The following is a 20,651-nucleotide window of genomic DNA, read 5'->3' on the forward strand; positions in this document are numbered from 1 at the left end:
ACATTTGAAAATTAATAATTCAAAGCATAATTTTTTGTTAAATATTTTATTATAGTTTAGCATTTTATAAATTAATATTTGAAAGCTTAATTTTTGGTTGAATATTTCAAACAAACGAGCAGCTCAAGCGCCCGCATGCTAAGCACTGTACGTGACGTGCACAACAGTGTCTGTGCAGCCACAAAATTACATTCATCACAATCACGAGCTGAGCAACGCTTGGCAAAACCATTAAGTGGAGGATGACGATGTGTGTGCTTGGAAGTCTTGCTGCTCGTTAAATTAGTAGCACGACAAACTTTCTTCGTTAGTAAAATCATTTTAATAATCATTATCTGCTTGAAATTTTGCAGTAAAATGTTCTTCATTTGGATTTTTGTGTCAAAAGTGATGTCCCTGTGACGAAGGTCATGAAAAATGAAGATTAAATAGGGCGTAAATGCCCATTTAAAATCATACAAATTGATCGTGAAAACACAAAGTCAGTTCGGAGGGCATCCCAATAATTAGCTCAATTCACATCCAATCAAGAGCATTTATATCATCACACTAAGGTGATAATAATTTGCTTGAAATAAAATAAAACATTCCTCGCTCCATATCCACGATGAAGTAAAAAATGCTGCAGGATACTAAATAATTAATCAAGCAGAAGCATTTCAGTTTATCTTTTTGCAAGTAAGACTCATTTTGGCGCAAATTCATGAACAGATCCATTAAATTGTATTCAATTTTTAGGAGATACCCTGGGCGGCTTTACACTCTACAAGGGTTCTGTAGGTACACTGCTGAGTCCCTAAGCTATCGTTAGACGGGTAATTAGCAGGTACGGCTACTAACGAGCTAGCCAACGACCCGCCTTCCGACTGCTGATGACTGAACAAACGGCGCCAACGATGACGACAATGGCGCTATTAACGACACTCTAACACAATTTCCTCTTCGAAATTTGAAGCGCCGAACTACGCTCCATGAAATATGACGTTCAGTTTAATTTATGTAAATTTCCTTCACTTTGTAATGCGAAGAGGTGTGTGAAACTGAGAGTGATAAATCAATATTATGAGCAAAGTATTGATATTAATCTATATGTGAAGCGCAAATTGAAGCTGGTGAATAATATTATTTGAAAACGGCAGGAAGTAGATTAAAATCCATCGTTCAAAGTCACCTATTTGTAATGGAGTTTTAGCATGTGTAAGTGATGCACCTGAAAAACTGAAAATGTTATGAATGACAATAAAATAAGAGAGGAATGACAATAAAATAAGAGAGGAATAACAATTTTTGGTAACCAAGTCCAAAAATGTACTGTAATTGGTGCAAGGGAAACATGAAAATTTGCACAAAATTATATAATTTTTTAGTACAATATGCATTTCGCACCGCGCCTAACAAATTAAAATAAACAGATAAAAATATGCCAGAATAGAAGCATAAAATGTGAGGGAAAAGACAAACAGTGAAAATACGAAATAAAGAAAAACTGAACATATCATGCGAGGATTGTCGCCAAAGTCGACCACAACTGTGGAGTGACCACAACTGTGTTCATTACAGACACGATCCCTCGGTAATCGGCTCTGCCGGACGCACGATCGTTCCAACTTTTGAGGAGAACCAACACCGAATTACGGACCTCGCTTGATTGACCTCAGAACATGAGGGGCTCGGAAAAAACTGCTCTACAGAAGCTGCTTTACTTCAGAGGTTGCAACATATAGCAAGGTGAAGGAGGATAGGGAACTCAGCTATACGAGTTCAGGGTATATCAGAGCTATATGTAAATTAAATAAACAATATAAAGAAACAAATTTAAAACAAAACGTTATAGGGGTTTAGCAAGACATCAGATCATTATGGGTTCTGGTTCGAAAACTTGGTTGGACAAGTTGCGCAGCAAGCTGGCACTTCGGTATTAAATTGAGAGTATAATTGTGTGCTATAATTCATTTAATCCTTCATTTCGTTATTATATGTTTGGAAATTAGTTTAATATTCTGCATCAATTGATTTAATTATGACTAACTGGCAGATCACAAAAAAATTTACAGGATTTTTGGCATGGAAGTATATCATCAAGTCCCATAATAATCCCGGGCGTTTATTTTTTGCATTTTCAAAGAAAAGCCTCATCAGAAAGACAAACAGTTACAATGGACTTACTCTTGAAATTTTAAGTCTATTTCTGAGCATTTTTCTCCAATTCAATTGGTAACCCCAGAACTTCCTCTGTTAATGCGTATAAGCTTTTAATTTAAACTTTCGCGGTACTAAGGCGGAACTTCCTGAAATTTTCCGGAGAAGCAAAGTTTTCTTGGATAATAATTACAGACACCAGTAAAGGACGGCGGGCGATCGTGCAAGTACCGCTGAGGCCGCAAAAACGCAGCCGCCTCCCAATCGATGGAGAAACTTTCCCTTGAATTGCTTGCCTCGGTAGCAGGCTCAAGTGATCGATGCCTAAGCGGCGCCTGCGGCCGGCGTTAGGCGCACGCGAGGCGTCACCTGCGAGGGGCTGATATACCACGAGAACTCCAGCGCTGTATAGGCGGTCAGTACAGACCTACGACTGGAAGCCTTCAACGTGACCAATGCAATCATTAGGTCAGTCACTGCACACTACCACATGTGCGATTTCGAAAGATTTTTTTAGTTTTTACATCGTGAGTTTGTCTTAAATTGAAAATTAACTAATATTTATAATGTCAGGGAAATAACAAGTTCACAAAATTTTAATTAAAAATGTTTCGGAGTTCAGCTCTTTATGGAAAATTTTTAATATACAATTGAGGGCACTTGATGACCAATCGTTGAAAGTACTCGATTCATTTGATACCTTAGCAGCAACACCACCGGAAAGTTCATAAAGCCAGATGTTTCTTTCAATGAGGCAGAGAAGATAAAAACTTAACTAATCATTAAGAGAAAATACAATCGCAAACTATTAACGCGATGTTTCCGCTGCATTGTTGCAATGTTCGCCTACATATAACCCTGTGATGGAACAATAATGTGATGCACCTCCGTTTTATCAATAATTAACCAGATAATTATTCATAAATTCATCATACAAAAAATAACGGGCAATTAAACCCAATCAAGCGAATGAAATGTGAAATCCATTATAATCAGAAGCCGAATGCCTTTAAATGAGAGCATAAAGCAATTCACCGTAAAGCCACACCTGAACTAGAGTCGAAAACAAACAAATAAGAGGCGACAGTGCCGTTGCTATCGCCCAATAGAGCAGCGCTTGCTCAGACTGCCGGTGCAAAACATCAGTAAAAAATTATGCACCGAACTCTAGCAGCCATCTGTTGTGCAGGCAGACGAGTAAAAAAGCCCATCCTGGCTGGCTTCCTGCTGAGCAAAAAGAATGTTTATTGGAAGGAGAATTCATGCAGTTATGTCAGCGCAACGATCCTGTGCATGCGACTCTCGAAATATTCAGATTATCTGATAATAGAACACGGCAGTCTATATTAACAATTACAGCGAGGTGCATTCTCTGCATTACAGGACTCGTCGTATTGCAATCGAATTTCATGAATTATTTGCCGAGCCAGAAATTTTGATGTTGTTTGTGTTTTGCCACGAAGCCGTGAAATCAGTTATAAAAAATTCAAACTTGCCCTCACATGACCGAAATGATAAAAGGACGATATTGCTGGGCATATAATCACCATACAGACAAACAAATTTTGGCGATAGAAAGGTAAAAATAAAATGCAATTCTGAAAGCATTTAGAAGTCATACTTTCATCGAAAATAATCACTTACGTCCTCAAATGAAAGACAAATATAATAATTCAACACGCAAATACATTATGGCCGTTTATCACCTCGTAAGCCCACAAGCAAATAACAATCAGTGAAGCAAAACATTTCTGGCTAAGCAAGGCTCGTTTTAAAGTACTGAGATACGCATGGGCGGCATAAATGAGACTGAAAATGGGAGAGGGGAGCTCGAGAGACACGAGAAGATAAGCCCATACGAGGGCATGGATGAACATTAACGAATTACAATCGGTTTAATTTCGCCCCAGCAATCCCCGAAGTCGTCAGAACTGTTCATATCAAAGGCCCAGTGATCTCGATAATGTTGTGAGCCGCACGTGTTTACAGCAAGGCCTTCCAAGTTGAAAATCAGACAGGTTGTTTTGATCAACTAATGGGATCTGGCTGGCCACAAATTGGTAACCATGCCTATTAATAGAGTTTAATCCGTCTATCATTGCTTCTTCTGATAGCACTTACATTTATAGTATTTATGTTCATGAAAATTGTTTATAACAAACGATATAACTAACAATGTTCGTATTTCTCCTCGATTCTTTTAAAAGTATCAACTGATCAAGCTAAAGCTCGAAATTTATGCTCCTTTAAATTCATCAAGAATCAACGTCGGTAGTATCACTTTGTAAAACGCTTATTAGTTTCCTCTGCCAGGATGAGTCAAACAAGTGGCCTGAAAAGCCATTCTGTCGTTCTAAGTCTCATGATGGGCGGTTCATGCGTAGCATACTTTAGCTGAGCGAGATTTAGGTGGTGCTCTGGTGCATGTGCAACACCAACCACAACTGCTCCACTCTGAGAGGCTATGGTGCGCTACGCATGCTGCCCTGCACTGCAACGGAGCTATGGTGCGCTACGCATGCTGTCCTGCACTGCAACAGAGCTATGGTGCGCTACGCATGCTGTCCTACACTGCAACAGAGCTATGGTGCGCTACGCATGCTGCCCTGCACTGCAACGGAGCTATGGTGACACTGCAACGGAGCTAGGGTGCGCTACGCATGCTGTCCTACACTGCAACGGAGCTATGGTGTGCTACGCATGCTGTCCTACACTGCAACGGAGCTAGGGTGCGCTACGCATGCTGCCTGCACTTAATCTTTGTATTGACGCTACATAGGATCGTTGTGGCGCTTAAATCTAACGTCGTTCGTTGGCTTCGGACAACATACATGATGAATAAGGTTCAAACTATTCTTTTTAATGGCTATAACAAGATGAATAAACTATGTTATCAAGTTCCGTAGAGGTCATCTTCCGAAGAGGAATCTTCAATTCAATTTTGACTTCTGTAAACTGCGTTTAATTTCCTAGAGAGACGATGCAATAAGTTCGTGAAGTTCGAATTAACGCACCGCGTAATGACTTGGATTTAAAAAATGTCTTGAAATTGTTTCAGAATGCAAGAATATTTAAAATAGTTAGGATGCTCAGTGGTGCCACGAATTTTCACGTTGTAAAGAACTAATATATTTGCATTTCAATTTTATAACGAATAGTGAACTTTCAGTCTCAGTATTTATTATTATACATCTCACCCTAATTAAGGTATTTAATTAATTGACAATCCAATTTACTTCTCTTAAATATGAATTCCCGTCGAACTGACCAAGCAATTATAAAATTTAAGCATGGCACCTGATAAATTTGAAATTGAAAACTTGCTGTTTATCCGTAGCATGCTCAGTGCAACTATGGATTTATCTCGTAAGAGAGTCGTGCTTGAAAATTTCCTCAACAAAAAATATTCAAAGAAATATCAAAAAGACATAAACAAAAAGTTATGCCATCCTGAGGTAGTAGTAATTTTCATGTGACCATTACATTGAATATAAAAAGGCGGACGAAGAATAATGAAGAGTTCTGTTCGTTAACAACACTCGCTTTGTGATGCAAAGATGCTGGAGAACAAGCTGTAGCAGGTGAATAAGGCTGCAGGAAGGGTTCAATGCTGACCAGAGTCTTTCCAGCGGGCCTCTTTTCGGTTCACACCTGGCACTACCGAGAGAATATTTCGCAATTAACTGAAATTTAGTGGGCCATTGTGGAGCATAGAAGAGCACTCGTTGTTCTTTTACGACTTAATTGAGAGCGAGCAGGAGAAGCGCTGCTGCGGGGTAAGCTCATGCAGTTTTCTTTATTAGAAACGTTACAGCGGAAAATGTCTCGCTGCGGTCGCATATACATGAAGCTTTCGTTGGATGAAAATCGAATGAAATGAAAAATATTTCTGCACAGAATAGTTTTCCATTAATTACGGTTGTAAATTATTAGAGTGAACAATTTAAAATATCTGGAAATCACTTCCTCGCTACCATCAGTCCCATCAATCGAATACGAATACGAATTTAGGCACATTTTCTTTGAACATTTATGTTTATTATATAAATATTTTTCAGTTCCTCGCTACCATTAGTCTCATCAAATATATATTTATGTACATTTTAGATACATTTTCTTCGAGTAAGCAATGGAAAGCGCCCGCAAGAAGGCATAAGCAGAGCCTGAGTGCCAGCGAAGAAAGTCACTTCATGTGCGGTGCCCGCACTTCACGCGGCTGCCCTCAGCCTCAGCCCGTCCCGCCACTTCAGTCATGATTGATGTCCCGACTTACGGAACGAAAAACAACGCTTAAACACAGGCAAATTAAATTCACTTTTTCACATAAATAGGATTTCCTGACCCACACGAGGCGTTTCTTTCATAACCAAAAAACAATTGTCCGTAAAAATTTACTTCTTTTATCTTCGCTGAGAAATTTTCAGAGCGTCTATTAGCCGTTTCCCCAGAGAAGCTTTACAGAACCTCGGGAGCTACTACCGTTAAAGCAGAAATGATAATCATTTTACGTCAAATATTTTAATCAATTGAGATTATAACGCATCTTAGAGAGAAATGCTCGACATCTCTTGCTTGAAGGGAAAAGATAGAACATGTCATTTTAAAAAATCAACTGTAATCATTATATCAGCATCAAGCCAAAACAAATATCCTTTTACAAATCAAGATCGCATTAAACTTGAAATTCTAATTTAAATAACTCAGATAAAGCTAATACAGTTTTCATTTTGCATTCATACGTAAAATTCAAAACCACTACGAAGTCACTCTAACTACAAAAACCATGACTTCATGAATAACGCAACTGGAATAGAGATAATCACAGGAGCTTAGCATAAAACTCCATAAAAACCAGCCATCGCTGCGTATATACGATCGAAGACCCCTGGCCTGAACCGATGGTGCTCTTCCCCCTGTAATGATACGCTGCCGAGGCGCCCATTATCCTCGGCTACTTCACGATATTGCCTAATGAAATTCGAGGAGAATATTAGGCTCTCGTTAAATGAGCGAACTCCACCGTACGTACCAGTTAGATTTTAGAATTCTGTTTCCAGATTTTGACATTGGCGAATAAATTAATTTAAATGCATCATTACAGGTTAAACTTAGCGTTTTTTATAATTCTTGACGTAGATAAAAACCGTTCTACCGAATAAAATAGCTAAATTTCGCGATAGGTGATGGGAAGAAGTAAGAAATGAGGCGATGAATCACTGCGCAAGTTATCCAAGCGATTTTCTAACGATTTTTTTTCTGACAGTTCATTTTGTGTCGTACCCTCTATACTTCCCTGTAGCGCTTTTCATCAGTACATCCATCCTTCCAGATACGTGCATAAATAGCAGACATATAAAAGGGCAAAAGTTCTTTGATTTCATTTGTTTACGCAGGCCTGGCCCCTTTGGTCTTGTTTATTCTTCGAGTATTGAGCATCGTACAGAGCATCACGGTTTTGGTTTATTGCCAGTTACGTTAACTTAGTGTTTTAAAGCCGCAGGGAATTCTGGAAAAGTGGCACTTGAAAATTCTCAAACTTAAGATCAGTGAGTAGAGACTGCGACCGTTTAATTGAAAACGCTGCCGCATATTCTTCAGCAAACAGAGCTACGAAATTTTACGGGGTTGCTTAATCTTCTTTAAAGACTTCTGTCTTATTCAGCGTAAACTCAATATCATTTTGCATCTCGTCCCATTCGCTTCCCGTTCTACCGTCTGGGATATCTTACAAGTAATAAGGCTACATTTTATGTTATCGCATCAATGCGAGCTCTCAAGTTATACTCACTCAACCGAAAATCTTGTTTCTTTTTTCGGATTGAGCTTAATTCTCAACAGTCTATTTGTCAGAACTTTGACTTTTCAAAGTTTTGGTTTAGCCTTCTGCCTTCCCCAACTCGAGTAACGAAAGAGATCTCCAAGCAGAAATGTCCGATTTTTGAGCCAGGACATTTCTGCTCGGTTTTCGGATTTCAGCCATTCACCTCGAGTCCTTTCAACATATTCTTCGGCAGACACAGCTACAACGTCGTTTTAGGAGACCCAGTCTTCCTCAGATTCTTATGTCTTGGATTGGGAATCGTGCTACTGCTGCATCGGTTTCTTTTGCTCAACTTAATTCTTGCGCGAATCTCATCCACCATATCCATAGCAATATTCAACTTTTCTTAAAAAGCATGTAAACGAGGCGAAAGGTTTATCATTTGTCGCAACAGCTCACGTTTTTCTTCTTTTTCGAATTCCGACCAATTCTCGGTCATTGTGGTCTCGCTACAGTTTGCCTATTCTTGCCATAACGAAGGTAAATGATGAGATCCTTTACTTGAATTTCCACGCAGAAACCTTTTTTCTCGATTTCGATTTTAAAATCCCCAACTCGATTCGCTTACTTTTTAAGTGATCAGAATCGATATCGAAAATTCAGATTCCCTTCGATTTCGAAAATACAGATCCAGTCTACAATATAAATGGTTCGAAATCATCGAATGAATGAATTTTATTTTCCTTGATCTCGTCGCGGTATAATATTTGCAGGGATGTGTGCAAAGTTATAAATTTATCTGTAGCATAACTAATTACTTGTATTAAGCTACTATTTTTAGCGATTCTCCATATGTTTAAACATCATCACGGTTGAGAAATTTCGTATGATTTTCTACAACTAAGAATATCCCTTATTTCAAGTCTATTATAGTGAATACAATAGTATTCTTAGTGTGTCATACACTCAAGGAACACGTGCGTCCATTGAAATTCATTTAGCATACACCAATGACTTACTCATATTTTCTCATATTAATTCCCAGTACCGATACTTCACACTTTCTACAAGAACAATAAATCTGCATGAAGGACCAATTATTTTTCAATTTTTATATCAATTCCCACTTCCGATACTAGCACTTTCTATCGAGCAATAAATGTACATATGAGTATAGGTGCAACGCGCATGCGCTAGCAAGCCATGGTCATCAATCAAGACTGTTAACACTTATCCGGGCGAGGGAGAGGGCTGATGAGCTCAAGAGGATTAGCACATCAAGAGAGACAAGGCTTGCCTGAGTCCGAGCCCTTGTGACACTTCAACCCAGACCTCCCCTTCCTGCTACCAATTAGCATGTACCCTAAAACAACGAGCTTTGTACCTTCAGTCGCGTACAAATAGTTGAAGAAAACCTGCATAAAGAAGAGGAGATAGGCACTTGTTGAAAGCAGGCAATCAAGCACTGAGAATGTTACCACGCGTTTATATCAGGTCTTCAAAAGCTCTAAAAATTACAGGTTTTTTCAACACGTTCATCGTATGCTCTGCGTGTTCATCCGGTTAGCTATTTTGTTGGATAAGAATATCCACCAATTATTAGGGATTAATTTTTTTAAATTATATGAGCAAAAATTGATGGCGTGTTATTTTCTACTGGTGGTGCAAGTCTCGTGCGGCGTTAGGTGGCAGAACATGTGGCCGTCCGACGCATAACTCGCTTTTCCTAGTTAAGAACCACGCAAGAGGGGTGAAGTCTCCCCTTGGTCATGGAAACACAGCCAATTCAACACCATTTTACACCACAGAGTTTCTAGAGCAAGGGAATTTCTAAACAAAAATTGTCATCAATATACAAGTGCTTTCCAGCAGTGGTTCGAAATATATAGAGTGTCATGAGTGGTTATCAAATGTCATCTATAAGAATTTACGATGCTGAAAGGTACTAAAATATGTGGTACTTGCATTTATTAACAAATATTACAATAAATTTAAAACTGACTCACAAAAATACGAAAACACGACCAAAGAAGCAACCGTGATCACGCCCACCATCTTCATCGATGTGGGAAGTGGTGAGTAAACATAAAATATGGTATAAAAATTGGCAACAAAATTAAGATAAATGAAATTTTGAAACATGATTAAGCCTAACTCAATCTATAAATCAGCAATTATTTTCACTCACCCAATAAAAGAATCGGTGAAAAATCATTCGTATTTGAAGAAAACTCGAATAAACGTTCATTTGTGATGATTGAAAAATTTGTTTGGGATTTTACAGCACGTACCTCTCAACCAATCAAATGTATTTAATAAATAATAAAGATTTTAAAATCGAAAACAATAAAGAAGAGGGAACTGTTCCAAATCACATTGGTGGAAATTTCGTCTTCCAAATTTGATGTGGGGATACTTGTATATTTTTTATTTGATGTTACCTAAGCAGATATAGCACGTGATTTCAGTGTATAATCAAAAAAGGCGCGCAATTATTAGAGACAATTAAAAATTTTTCCTGAAATTTCATCTTTATTATGTGTCAAGACTGAATATTATAGAAGTTTACATCAGGGTTAAAATTTCTTATTAAACATCAACTTTCTAATTCAGTCGCGTTGATTGAGTGCGTAAAAACTTGCTTATTGTTGCCGTTGAGTCGAGTTTTTGAACAAGAATTCGGATAGACGCTTTGCAAAGGCTGCAAAAGCAACGCGCAATTTAATTTCAAAGCTTAGGTCGATAAATGTTCAGAAATTTTCAATATTTAATGTTTTAATTTAAGAAATTTTTAAAATTGTAATAATTTAATTCTAATAAATACTGAATAACTCATTAAAATCTCGGCCCAGCAATCCAAGCTAATAAGGAAAAATGCAGCAGAATAACCTTGAAGCTGCAATCTAAACTAAACTATATCGGAGCATTCAAAAAGGTTAATGTAGATACCATATTCGAACGTCTTTGTGTCGAAATTAGATATAAATAATAAATTCATGTCGAAATTAGATATAAATAATAAACTGATTTGTGAAGCAGCTGACCAGCATCAGCGGAACACGAAACGATTCTACGATATCAGATTTCCATTAAATAATATTAACGACTCAAATTAATTCCTTTGCTCCTGGCTCCACAAATTAGTTGAGGCAATTTTGCACGTGAAATATTACAACGAATCTGAGCTGGACGAGTCCTTGAATTACGAAGTTTTCAATTTTTAATCAACACAAACAGAAATTAAATTCGATGTCTCTTGATAGAGAGCAGCAATGCGTGGCTTATACAAACAAAAACATAAGCAATTTCTGAGTGCTGTAAAATCTGAATTATTATAAACTGAAATTTTCCATTGTGATCGACCGTTTATCATAGACGCAAATATATAATGGGCGTCGTGTAAAAGCAACATCGAAAATATAATTCAGGAGAACGCAAGGCCCTGTGTAGACAGCCCATAGAACGCTGTTGTGCATGGCGATATCTCCTGAACAATGGCTAATTTAATTAAGTTGATGGCAAGTTTAATTTGGACGCTGCATGGGAATGACGCAGTTGACGTAAGAGTTTTGATAGAACGGACGATATTCTGGGTACAGTGAAGAATGGCGGGGATGCGGTACTTTGCAGATCAGCATATTCAACTTCTCTTGTGGCAATAACTGTGTGTCGTGTTGTTAAAATAAGTGTCTTATAACTATATAAATTAGAGTCAACAGAAATTTTGAAGGAAAAAATGCCGAATACTTCATTTCTAACCTCTAAATCTAGAATGATGGTAAAACTCTCGTTAACAGGCAGAAGTTACTGAGAAAATACTATTCTAAAAATATCCACCTCCACATCCAATGCAAACAAAAAATAAGTAGAGATTTAATCTCCTGAACTGGTTTTCTGAGTGTACAAGCAGTAGAAAATATTTAACAGGTAGTCAGAAAAAAATGATGACGCAGTTAGCATGGACGAAGATTATTCTTTCAAGAATTTAATTGGAGACGAGATTTCATGCGTCAAATATAAGTAAAAATCATCTGATTATTTAAAAAAATGCTTATCTCTCTTGTCAATATTCGGGCATGCACAACAAATCTAAGTAGATTGGCCAGGAAAACTACACTCATAAATACTTCGCCATCAGTCAAAAGCACTTTCCTCTCAGATCCTGTAAATAACCCGGCCAATCGCAGAAGTGAAATTTGAACTTACGACACAGCATCTCATTGGATCATCGTATAAGTTTTTGATTCTCCAACTCCAAAATCGAGGCGAGACGTTTGCGCGTAGAGTGCCACAAAATGTGAGTAAAGTTTCACGTACAATGCGTACAGCCGCCGACACCACTGTTCCTGCAGTGCGTGGTTTTATGGCGTTAGGTCAGCGATTATTCAGTGATGTACGAGTTCTGCGAAAGCGCATCGACACAGCCGTGATCCGATAGCCCCGAGATTGATAGTCAATTCGTGCATAAAAATGCCAAATCTAACAGGAACAATAGTTCAGTCTCTTCCTGCAGCTGAATCATTCCAACACGTGACTTTATGGCAATAGAAATTGACTGGAGTTTGCGAATAAAATATTTGAAACACTGCTTTCAAAGAATGAAAATTGTTGCTACTAGCGAAGCGCTACTGAAATAATCACGCGAACTTAGTATCATGGATCGAGGTCAACCATGTTCACTGGAAGTCGTACAAGCTTAGCTGCAGGTTTTCATAGCACAATAATCGGATTCACTCGGAAAGCGCAACGGTTTCGCATTTCCAGTGAAGTCGACGCCAAAGCCCACTTCGAAAGCGAGGAATCGCTGGGATTTTTGAAAGCCAAAAACTAACATTTTTCTTTTTCTCTACAAAGCTAGAAAAGCTCACGAAATGGAAGCAAAAACGAGTTTTATAAAAAAAAAGTAACACAAGAGAACGAAAAATACTCATAGAAGGAAATTATGATTCACACCTCCGAGCCATTGAAATGTATTGATAATAGTTCGAGCTAAGAAATAAAATTACAAATAAATTATATTCTAGCACATGCAAAGTGACATTAGTCGTATATTGAAACATCAGACTGGGAAAACGTGTTTTTAAATTAGGTCATACATACAAAACATTCTCATAACAAACACAGGAATTGGTACCTCTGACATCTATAAAAACAATTTTTGGATCTCCACTTCTAGATTTAAAATTTCCTGAAAAAAAATGTATCACAAAGAAATAGCAGTCATACGCATCATTACAATTTTTTGTTGAAAAACGTTATATTTACATCAAGCGTGCTGATCTAACGTGCAAATTCACTTATTACTTCGCAATGTTTAGAGAATTGCTAAAGCTGAATTTCTAATTTCATCGCATACAAATGGTATAAAATGGCGTCAATAAGTAAATCAACTAAGTTATATAATAAGTAAAGAATCAAATTAATCACAATACTGGAGTGCCACTTTACAGCAATTAGAATTGAATGGAATGTTATAAAAAAACAGCGGATCGAAACAGAGATAAAGCCACACCTTCCTCAACAAAAATTAAGTCATTTGTCTGATGGTAAACGGGAAATCAGCGTTAAAGATGAGATGTGAACAGGCCAAAATGTCTAGCAATGATCATGCGGTATAATAATAACAACATAATAAAGCAATTATAGGTATTTTTTGTTTTAAAGACACTATTTTTGAGACGCGGAAACATGCAACAGCACAAAGCAACTGCAAAATCTTAGCCAAGGTTCGCTCGAAAATTTCAAGCAGCGCCAGGGGCGCTAATTTGCAGTCCGTCGGCAGGCTCCGAGCTCTGACTGAAACGTCCCTCACCGCGAATAAAAAAATCGTGGACATTAGGGAAAACGGTAGAAAATTATTGAAGGTACCAAATGAGAATTTGAATTTTCAATGATATTAAAAGTAGGCATGAAAAATTTGAAAACTAACAAGTAAATACTATTTTTAACAAGGAAGAAGTTTCGTTCCAACTGCTTTCGGAAAATATCTGATTTTTATTAACCTGTCCATAACTTCAGAGCTTATACACATATTAATATCAAAAAGGCGGTAATAAATTTAATAAAATCTAAAATTTAGCTATTAAATAGTGAAAATGCAAAAACACTGAATAGACAGGCAGTTCATTTTCGAACAAAAACCATGTTGTACATAAAACCTGCTGAGATAAAACCAAACAGAGCTGATCAGTAATAAAGTTTCATTCAAGTTTGAAGCATGAAGTTCACAGTCCAAGCAAAATATTTCCACTAAACCGACAGGGTTAAAATTCATACTTACCGGAAAATCCATACCGACAGTGTCGGTATGCGCCGACAGTGTCGAAATTCAAAACTTGCTTAAATTTCGCAAAAACTCATAAATGATCAGAAACGGGGCTGAAACCATACGTGGTAGCATGCAACTGCTTGTACGGCGCACGGATCAACAAGGAGCGCGGCATACGGCACTGCCAATTGTACGGCGCTCGGATCAACCAGGAGCGCGGCATACGGCACTGCCAATTGTACGGCGCACGGATCAACCAGGAGCGCGGCATACGGCACTGCCAATTGTACGGCGCACGGATCAACCAGGAGCGCGGCACACGGCACTGCCAATTGTACGGCGCACGGATCAACAAGGAGCGCGGCATACGGCACTGCCAATTACACGTCTCTGACCGATCACGGCGCTGGCGTAACCTGCACCGCGGGGTGCCCGCGTGCGGGCAAGTCGTGCACAGAGGCCGGGTCACCAGGGACACGAACACGGGTACGGCGAATAAACGGGTCACGTGAGGGCCATGCCGCCATATATGTGAACTACTGACCGCCATATACGTGAACTACAGACCGCCATATACGTGAACTACTGACCGCCATATACGTGAATTAAAGGGTCAAACTTGACGTGGACTGTTTCACGAAACGATAGTTTCCAGGAGCGTAGTTTACTTTTAACTCAAATAAATTGTAGTTTATTTTTCACTCACTGATATTGCATTACGAGGAGAGTTGGAGTGAATAATGAAGCTGATCCTGAAGTATCCTGGAGTTGCTGTGATGCTCCACTCATTTTGGGGCCCGAAACAGAAAGCGAAATTCTTTCTGTGACGAACAACGGAATGACTCGAAAATTAAGAGTTTCCATAAGCTTCGATTTGGCGACTGCAGAAAAAAGTGATAAGGCCTGTATACACACCAATTGAATGAAATTTTTGTCGATACAAATATGAAAAAGTTTTTCATGTTTTTCATGCAAATTTCCTGAGCGACGCGAGTATTTAATGCTATATGCGTCGTTTATTTTTTTATCTTACTCTCTCTGATCAACCTTCCATGATTCCCTTCCTACCAGACTTGTAATTTTTATTCCAAAACGATGCTTAATGGATTAATAATTACCTCAAAGGCCAGCAAGCGGCGGTATTTCAACAAGGTTCCCTAATCCTGATCTGCATGCAGGTAGTCCATGCAGTATAGGACGTCGCCGCCGGAACGGTGTGGCCATTAGAGGCTCAGCTCAGCGATACATTTTTGCTCCAGCAGCCGCGTTTGAAAGCATATTGAGCGTAGCAACATTGACCAGCCTAAATGGCTGGCCTGCTCGCCGGTCCTGCCAGAACTAACGGAGTGTAGCATTCAGAGCTCTGATGTTGCCTGGAGTAACGGAGTGTAGCGTTCAGAGCTCTGATGTTGCCTGGGTAACGGAGTGTAGCGTTCAGAGCTCTGATGTTGCCTGGGTAACGGAGTGTAGCGTTCAGAGCTCTGATGTTGCCTGGAGTAACAGAATGTAGCGTTCAGAGCTCTGATTTTTCAAGAGCAACTTAAATATGAAAAACGTTCACTGCTCCAGATTACTCGGAATTAATTCAGACCGCCAAGAAGAACATTGCTTAGGATTGTTTTTTCTATATTTATCTCCAGTTTGTTGCGGACAACGTACTTCCAAAAAATGCATAGTATTTTCTGTACAGATTGCATTGCTCACGAGATGTACGCATCGAAACATTTTCCAATTTTTGCCAGTGTAATTCAAAGGCTGTATATTTTACTAAGAACGAAGGTTCCTTAAGGCAATGAAATGTCTTAACTCGTGCCACATCAAGTACAGCTTTATTTCATTATATGTTTCTGTCGTCGATTCCAACTGAAGAAAAATCTGTCACACGCCAGCTCTCTTCGCCTACTGTTCAGTATATATGAAGAGCACGAAACCTTCCATTAGTGTTTTGGTTATGCGCGAAAAGTTCCGGTTATTGATTAATAAAACGATGAGAAATGCTTTCTTTTGAGATTTTCGTCGTGCTTCCCAAATGCGTAAAACAGATACCTAGGTAATTAGCAGAGCACGACTCTGTACTTACCTTATCATTTATTACAGCAAGCTAGACCCGATGAAGAGACAATTTATTCATGGACATGTGAATGAGGGATAAGAGAAGTCGGTTTCTGCCAGGTATGCTAAGTACACGAGATACGCCTGGATACGAGGTCTGAAACCAACTCATTAATATGAGGCGAGGCTACCGTACATACCTATGCCAGATGTGGCTCAGCACTTCAGAAATTGGATGCGTGTTAAGTCTTCAGAAATGATCCGGGAGGAAAGAGGCGGAACAGAACGCATTCGGTAGTACCGCTCATTGAAAATAAGTTTGGGTAGCGGGAGAGTAAAATGGTTCCACGAAAATAGTACGGTACCTCATGGGAGAAAAAAAGTAGCTCATGGGAGATCGCACTTCATAAATCTGCAGCAAAATAAATAGTGCTTCGAGTAACGGCTCGAATAATTTTAATCTTTTATAAAATTAACCTCACAGCAGGTCATTATGATATTAGGAATTATGTAGGGAGCGTTCAAAATTCTGACTTTTGCTTGCTCGTAACACGAATTTAATCGGTGAATCAAGTGCTATAGAAGAGGCAACATTGCTATTTTAGCCACACAAATAAATGCGACATGATCAAACCAATAGGAAAATTAACCGAAAGGATATGCGTAAGTGTGACTCGCACATTCAAGACTTGAGTAATGATATACTGAGTGCAGTAAGATCCCAATCAAATACAGCTGAACCGAAGGTTCGGTTTTCCTTGAGCAGTAAAGAATCTTTGGTATACGCGAGTCGATCAATTTGTACGTTACACCGGCCACGCACTATTTACAACACGACGTACAACATCTAAGAGCCGTTCATCTTCGATACTTGACACGGGTAGACCACTGTAAAAAAGGACGCGTGGTTAGGACCATGTTCACTAGCGGACACACACCGATCCGGCCGCTATCTTATTACGGGGACCCTCAATTGAATTGCAAATAAGCTCTTGCACTTTCGTTCGGGCGTTCGAGATCAAACCCGAGTACTGGGATACACTTATAGTGAGCCGAAGAATACAAGCAAATAAGCCTCAAACTTTAGAGGGTCGCCGTACAAAATTTCACATCTGAGACAACGAAGTTATAATGACGTGTAAGATGACGTTTAGAAGCGCTGAAATACCAATGGACATTAAAGATTCCCACCGCTGAATAGTGTTGAACATCACACAGGTACAAGTAACATATAGCGTGGCACAGTATAGGTACGTCTTGAACATCTTTCAGATATACTGTATACGTACTAGATAGCATTGCGCAGTGACAGAAATTATATATTCCTACGCAGTGATGATATATGATCTCTTCATGTATCGTATTGTGTTTTCTCTAATTATACATTAAATAAGGGAACAATGCTGCTGCCGAGAGGGCAGTGGTCAGCAATAGATCAACAGTTCTCAGGCAAATGAAACTACGCACATGATATCTTCCGAGAAGAATTTCTTTTAAGCATCATAAATTCACTGAACACAAAATGCGAAGAAGGTTGTAATGAACATGGCCCGATCAAAAGTAATGTAGATGACAAAGATGGTCTTCATGGGGCCGTCGAGAAGCACAAAGAGGCTTGGGGTGAAATTTACGTGATTGCTGAACTGTTTATGGCAAGAGTGTAGATTGACTGGAATAGATGTGGCGTAAATGAAAGTACACCACCAGCCGTGATGACCCTTGGATGGAGACGCCTCTAAATGTCTAACAAGAACGGACGTACGAGTTTGAACAGCAGGAAATCAGGATGAAAGAATGGGCACGTTGATTAGTTTTACGGAATCCCATGGAGCAACGGACCGAAAGTAACAGAGAAAAAGCGGAGGCGGGGAAAGCCGAGGTGGCAAATATGGATGGCAGATGGCTCATGGGATCTTCTAAGGCAAGATTAATTAACAATTGGTGCATAAAATTCTGGCCTCAAAAATGATAGATTGATGAGCAGCGCTCAAATTGAGATGCGGACATCATTTAGGCAACTTGGTGATTTATGCCTCGCAGTCGCCGATAATATAATGTCCGAATTATAAGACAATGAATGCAAGCACACAGGGATTCGATATCAAACTCTATATTCAATAAATGATGTTTGCTCAAGTTGCAGGTAATTGTTTGTATGAACTCCTGCACCTCGTACGCAGTTTGTTTGCTAACTAAATATTGTGAGTAGCGTAAGATCATTGAATACTTTGGATAAATACGGCTGACGAGTGACGAACAATTTCAGGTAACAAATTCTGGAATACGTACTGGTAACTATATATGCTAACCAATTAATAGGATTGAAATTATAATGATGAACTATATAGCACATATACAGCAAAAATGTGAAAAAAATGAGAATGGCACAGTAATCATAGAATTAAACACGGATCGGTCAAAAATATAAATAAGTCAATCGACAAAGACAGTTCAACTCTTCAACGTGAGGAAATAAATGAAAATCCACCTTAACCGCTGCGAACAAAGGTTAAGGCAAATTAGTTCTCTCAATCAGTCTAGGGATTGTGAAAGAAATTTTCGCCTTGTTGAAAATAATAAATCTTGAACTGAGGAGAAGCTTTTCGCCATCTGATCGCCAAACCCATAAGCACTCAAACAAAAAAGTTTCTCAAGGTATCATGACTACTTCGATGTTCCATCATTTTACGTTCATACTAATCTTAAACAGTAAAAAAACGTTAAAATAAGTGCATTGAATGAATTAGTAAAATTGGAGTTAATCTCTAATGCAACATCTTAAAGCAAGAGAAACTTTTAACAAGAATTCAGTATTGTCTTTCCTAATTTCGTAAATTATATTTCTAGTTGCATTTTAAACTTTCCGAGGAACAGATCGAAGCGCGGCTCTCTGGAATTTAACATACCATCCATCAGTAACACATTTATTTACACATAATGATTATACGTAACACTATATGAAACTCAGAAGCAAAAAATTTAATACCGTTTGAGATTTAGCAAAATTAAAACGGAATTAATGAACTTAAAGAAGCATATACCTACATAGAAGGAAGACTATGAGTAGCTGCTAAAACAGATTAGGTTCATATGAGTCTTTTAGCGTACTACGGAGAAGACATGAAATAAAACTGCTTGCCTAACTTTCATCAAGATACTTGTCACTTGTCAGAAACATACTAAGTTAAATCCGGATCAAGAAAACCCTAGTGACAGTCACAAAAATCAGTAAATAGATTCGTATGATCAAATAACAGAAACTCATCAAGCTGTAATGTGCATGGCTGAAAAAAAAAACGATAAAAAAAGACTTGTAAGAACTAACAAAATTGCCAGTCGAAAGGTAAAAGAGTTGGCTTCAATCTCCAGGACTAAGCAAGACGAAAGAACATGCAGGCAATTTCCGAAAACTTACCTAGAATGCGTTGCACCTCAGCCTTGGTGAGATATAAATTCAAGCTCCCTGACGTCTCCTGCAGTGTAAACACAAGCAGCAGGAGCCACGAGACACTTGCCCTCCATACGCCACTGCTTAGGGCAAACATGGCTGCCTCAATTGTTTGTACGAGTCAAGGCGTCAATTGGGCAAGATTTCCATCAAATACTGAACGACAAATTCAAGACATCGCGTTCACAAAATCAACAAAACATTTCAGTTCAATAAACGTCCACAGTTGGTGCTGGTTTCATGGTATAAATTGTCATTAATTTGCAAGTAAACTTTAACCGAGCTCAGGTTTAGGAGTTTAACATAGAACTGTTATTTTGTTCGGGGGCAGCAAGTAGAGGCAAGAGAGGCTACAGGGATCACTGGAGAAGGGCTTGGCACACACCCACACACTACCGCGCCGCGACGGCAACTGGCGCCTGCCGCGTGCCGCCTGACGGGCCTGAGAACTGGCAAGTTGGAGTGTCTGTATAGGGCTGGAATTTGAAACGATGGCCAGCGGCTCCTAAATGCTGAGGGTAAAGTTGGCAGCGTCTTCAACAATAAATGAAAATAAAAAAATTTTCATTTTGTAATGAGTTAAAAGTTTGGGCATGGTAGTTTTCTTGATAAATGAGAATGCATTTGATCCTTTTGATCATAATTCAATTTTGGAATCATCAATAAACCACTGTATGAAATGTTGTTCTCACTGGAATATTCTGCAAATGGTGTACAGAAAAGAAGTACATTTAATAAAACAATGCTCATACTAAGATCATCACATTAGCATATTTCAAGTAATTTGCCATCAAAATTCTCCCTACGAAAGAAAAATTAATCATGATATTAATTTGATTTTTCCCTTCTTTCTTTTTTTCTGAACATTTAAAATGGAAAGATTGCTGAAAATTAAATTTTTAGATTTCACCAGTCCGTTCATTCTCATCTTGATTTGCGTTGTCGCTCACGAACCAAAGACCAACACAGTAACGTCTTGGTGC

General features: G+C 38.7%; 1 protein-coding gene across 1 annotated transcript in view; it reads right to left on the reverse strand.

Moving 5' to 3' along the window:
• LOC108672275 (tyrosine-protein kinase Dnt) overlaps positions 1-20,070 on the reverse strand; it is a 68,375-nt gene extending 48,305 nt beyond the window's left edge. Inside the window, exon 1 of the mRNA XM_018159914.2 lies at positions 19,636-20,070. Coding sequence (XP_018015403.2) covers positions 19,636-19,765 — 130 coding nt within the window. The 5' untranslated portion in view covers positions 19,766-20,070. The remainder of the gene's footprint in view (positions 1-19,635) is intronic.
• Positions 20,071-20,651: the final 581 nt, after the last annotated feature.

The sequence above is a fragment of the Hyalella azteca genome, unplaced genomic scaffold, assembly GCF_000764305.2.
Source record: "Hyalella azteca isolate HAZT.00-mixed unplaced genomic scaffold, Hazt_2.0.2 contig13949, whole genome shotgun sequence".
NCBI lineage: Eukaryota > Metazoa > Arthropoda > Malacostraca > Amphipoda > Hyalellidae > Hyalella > Hyalella azteca.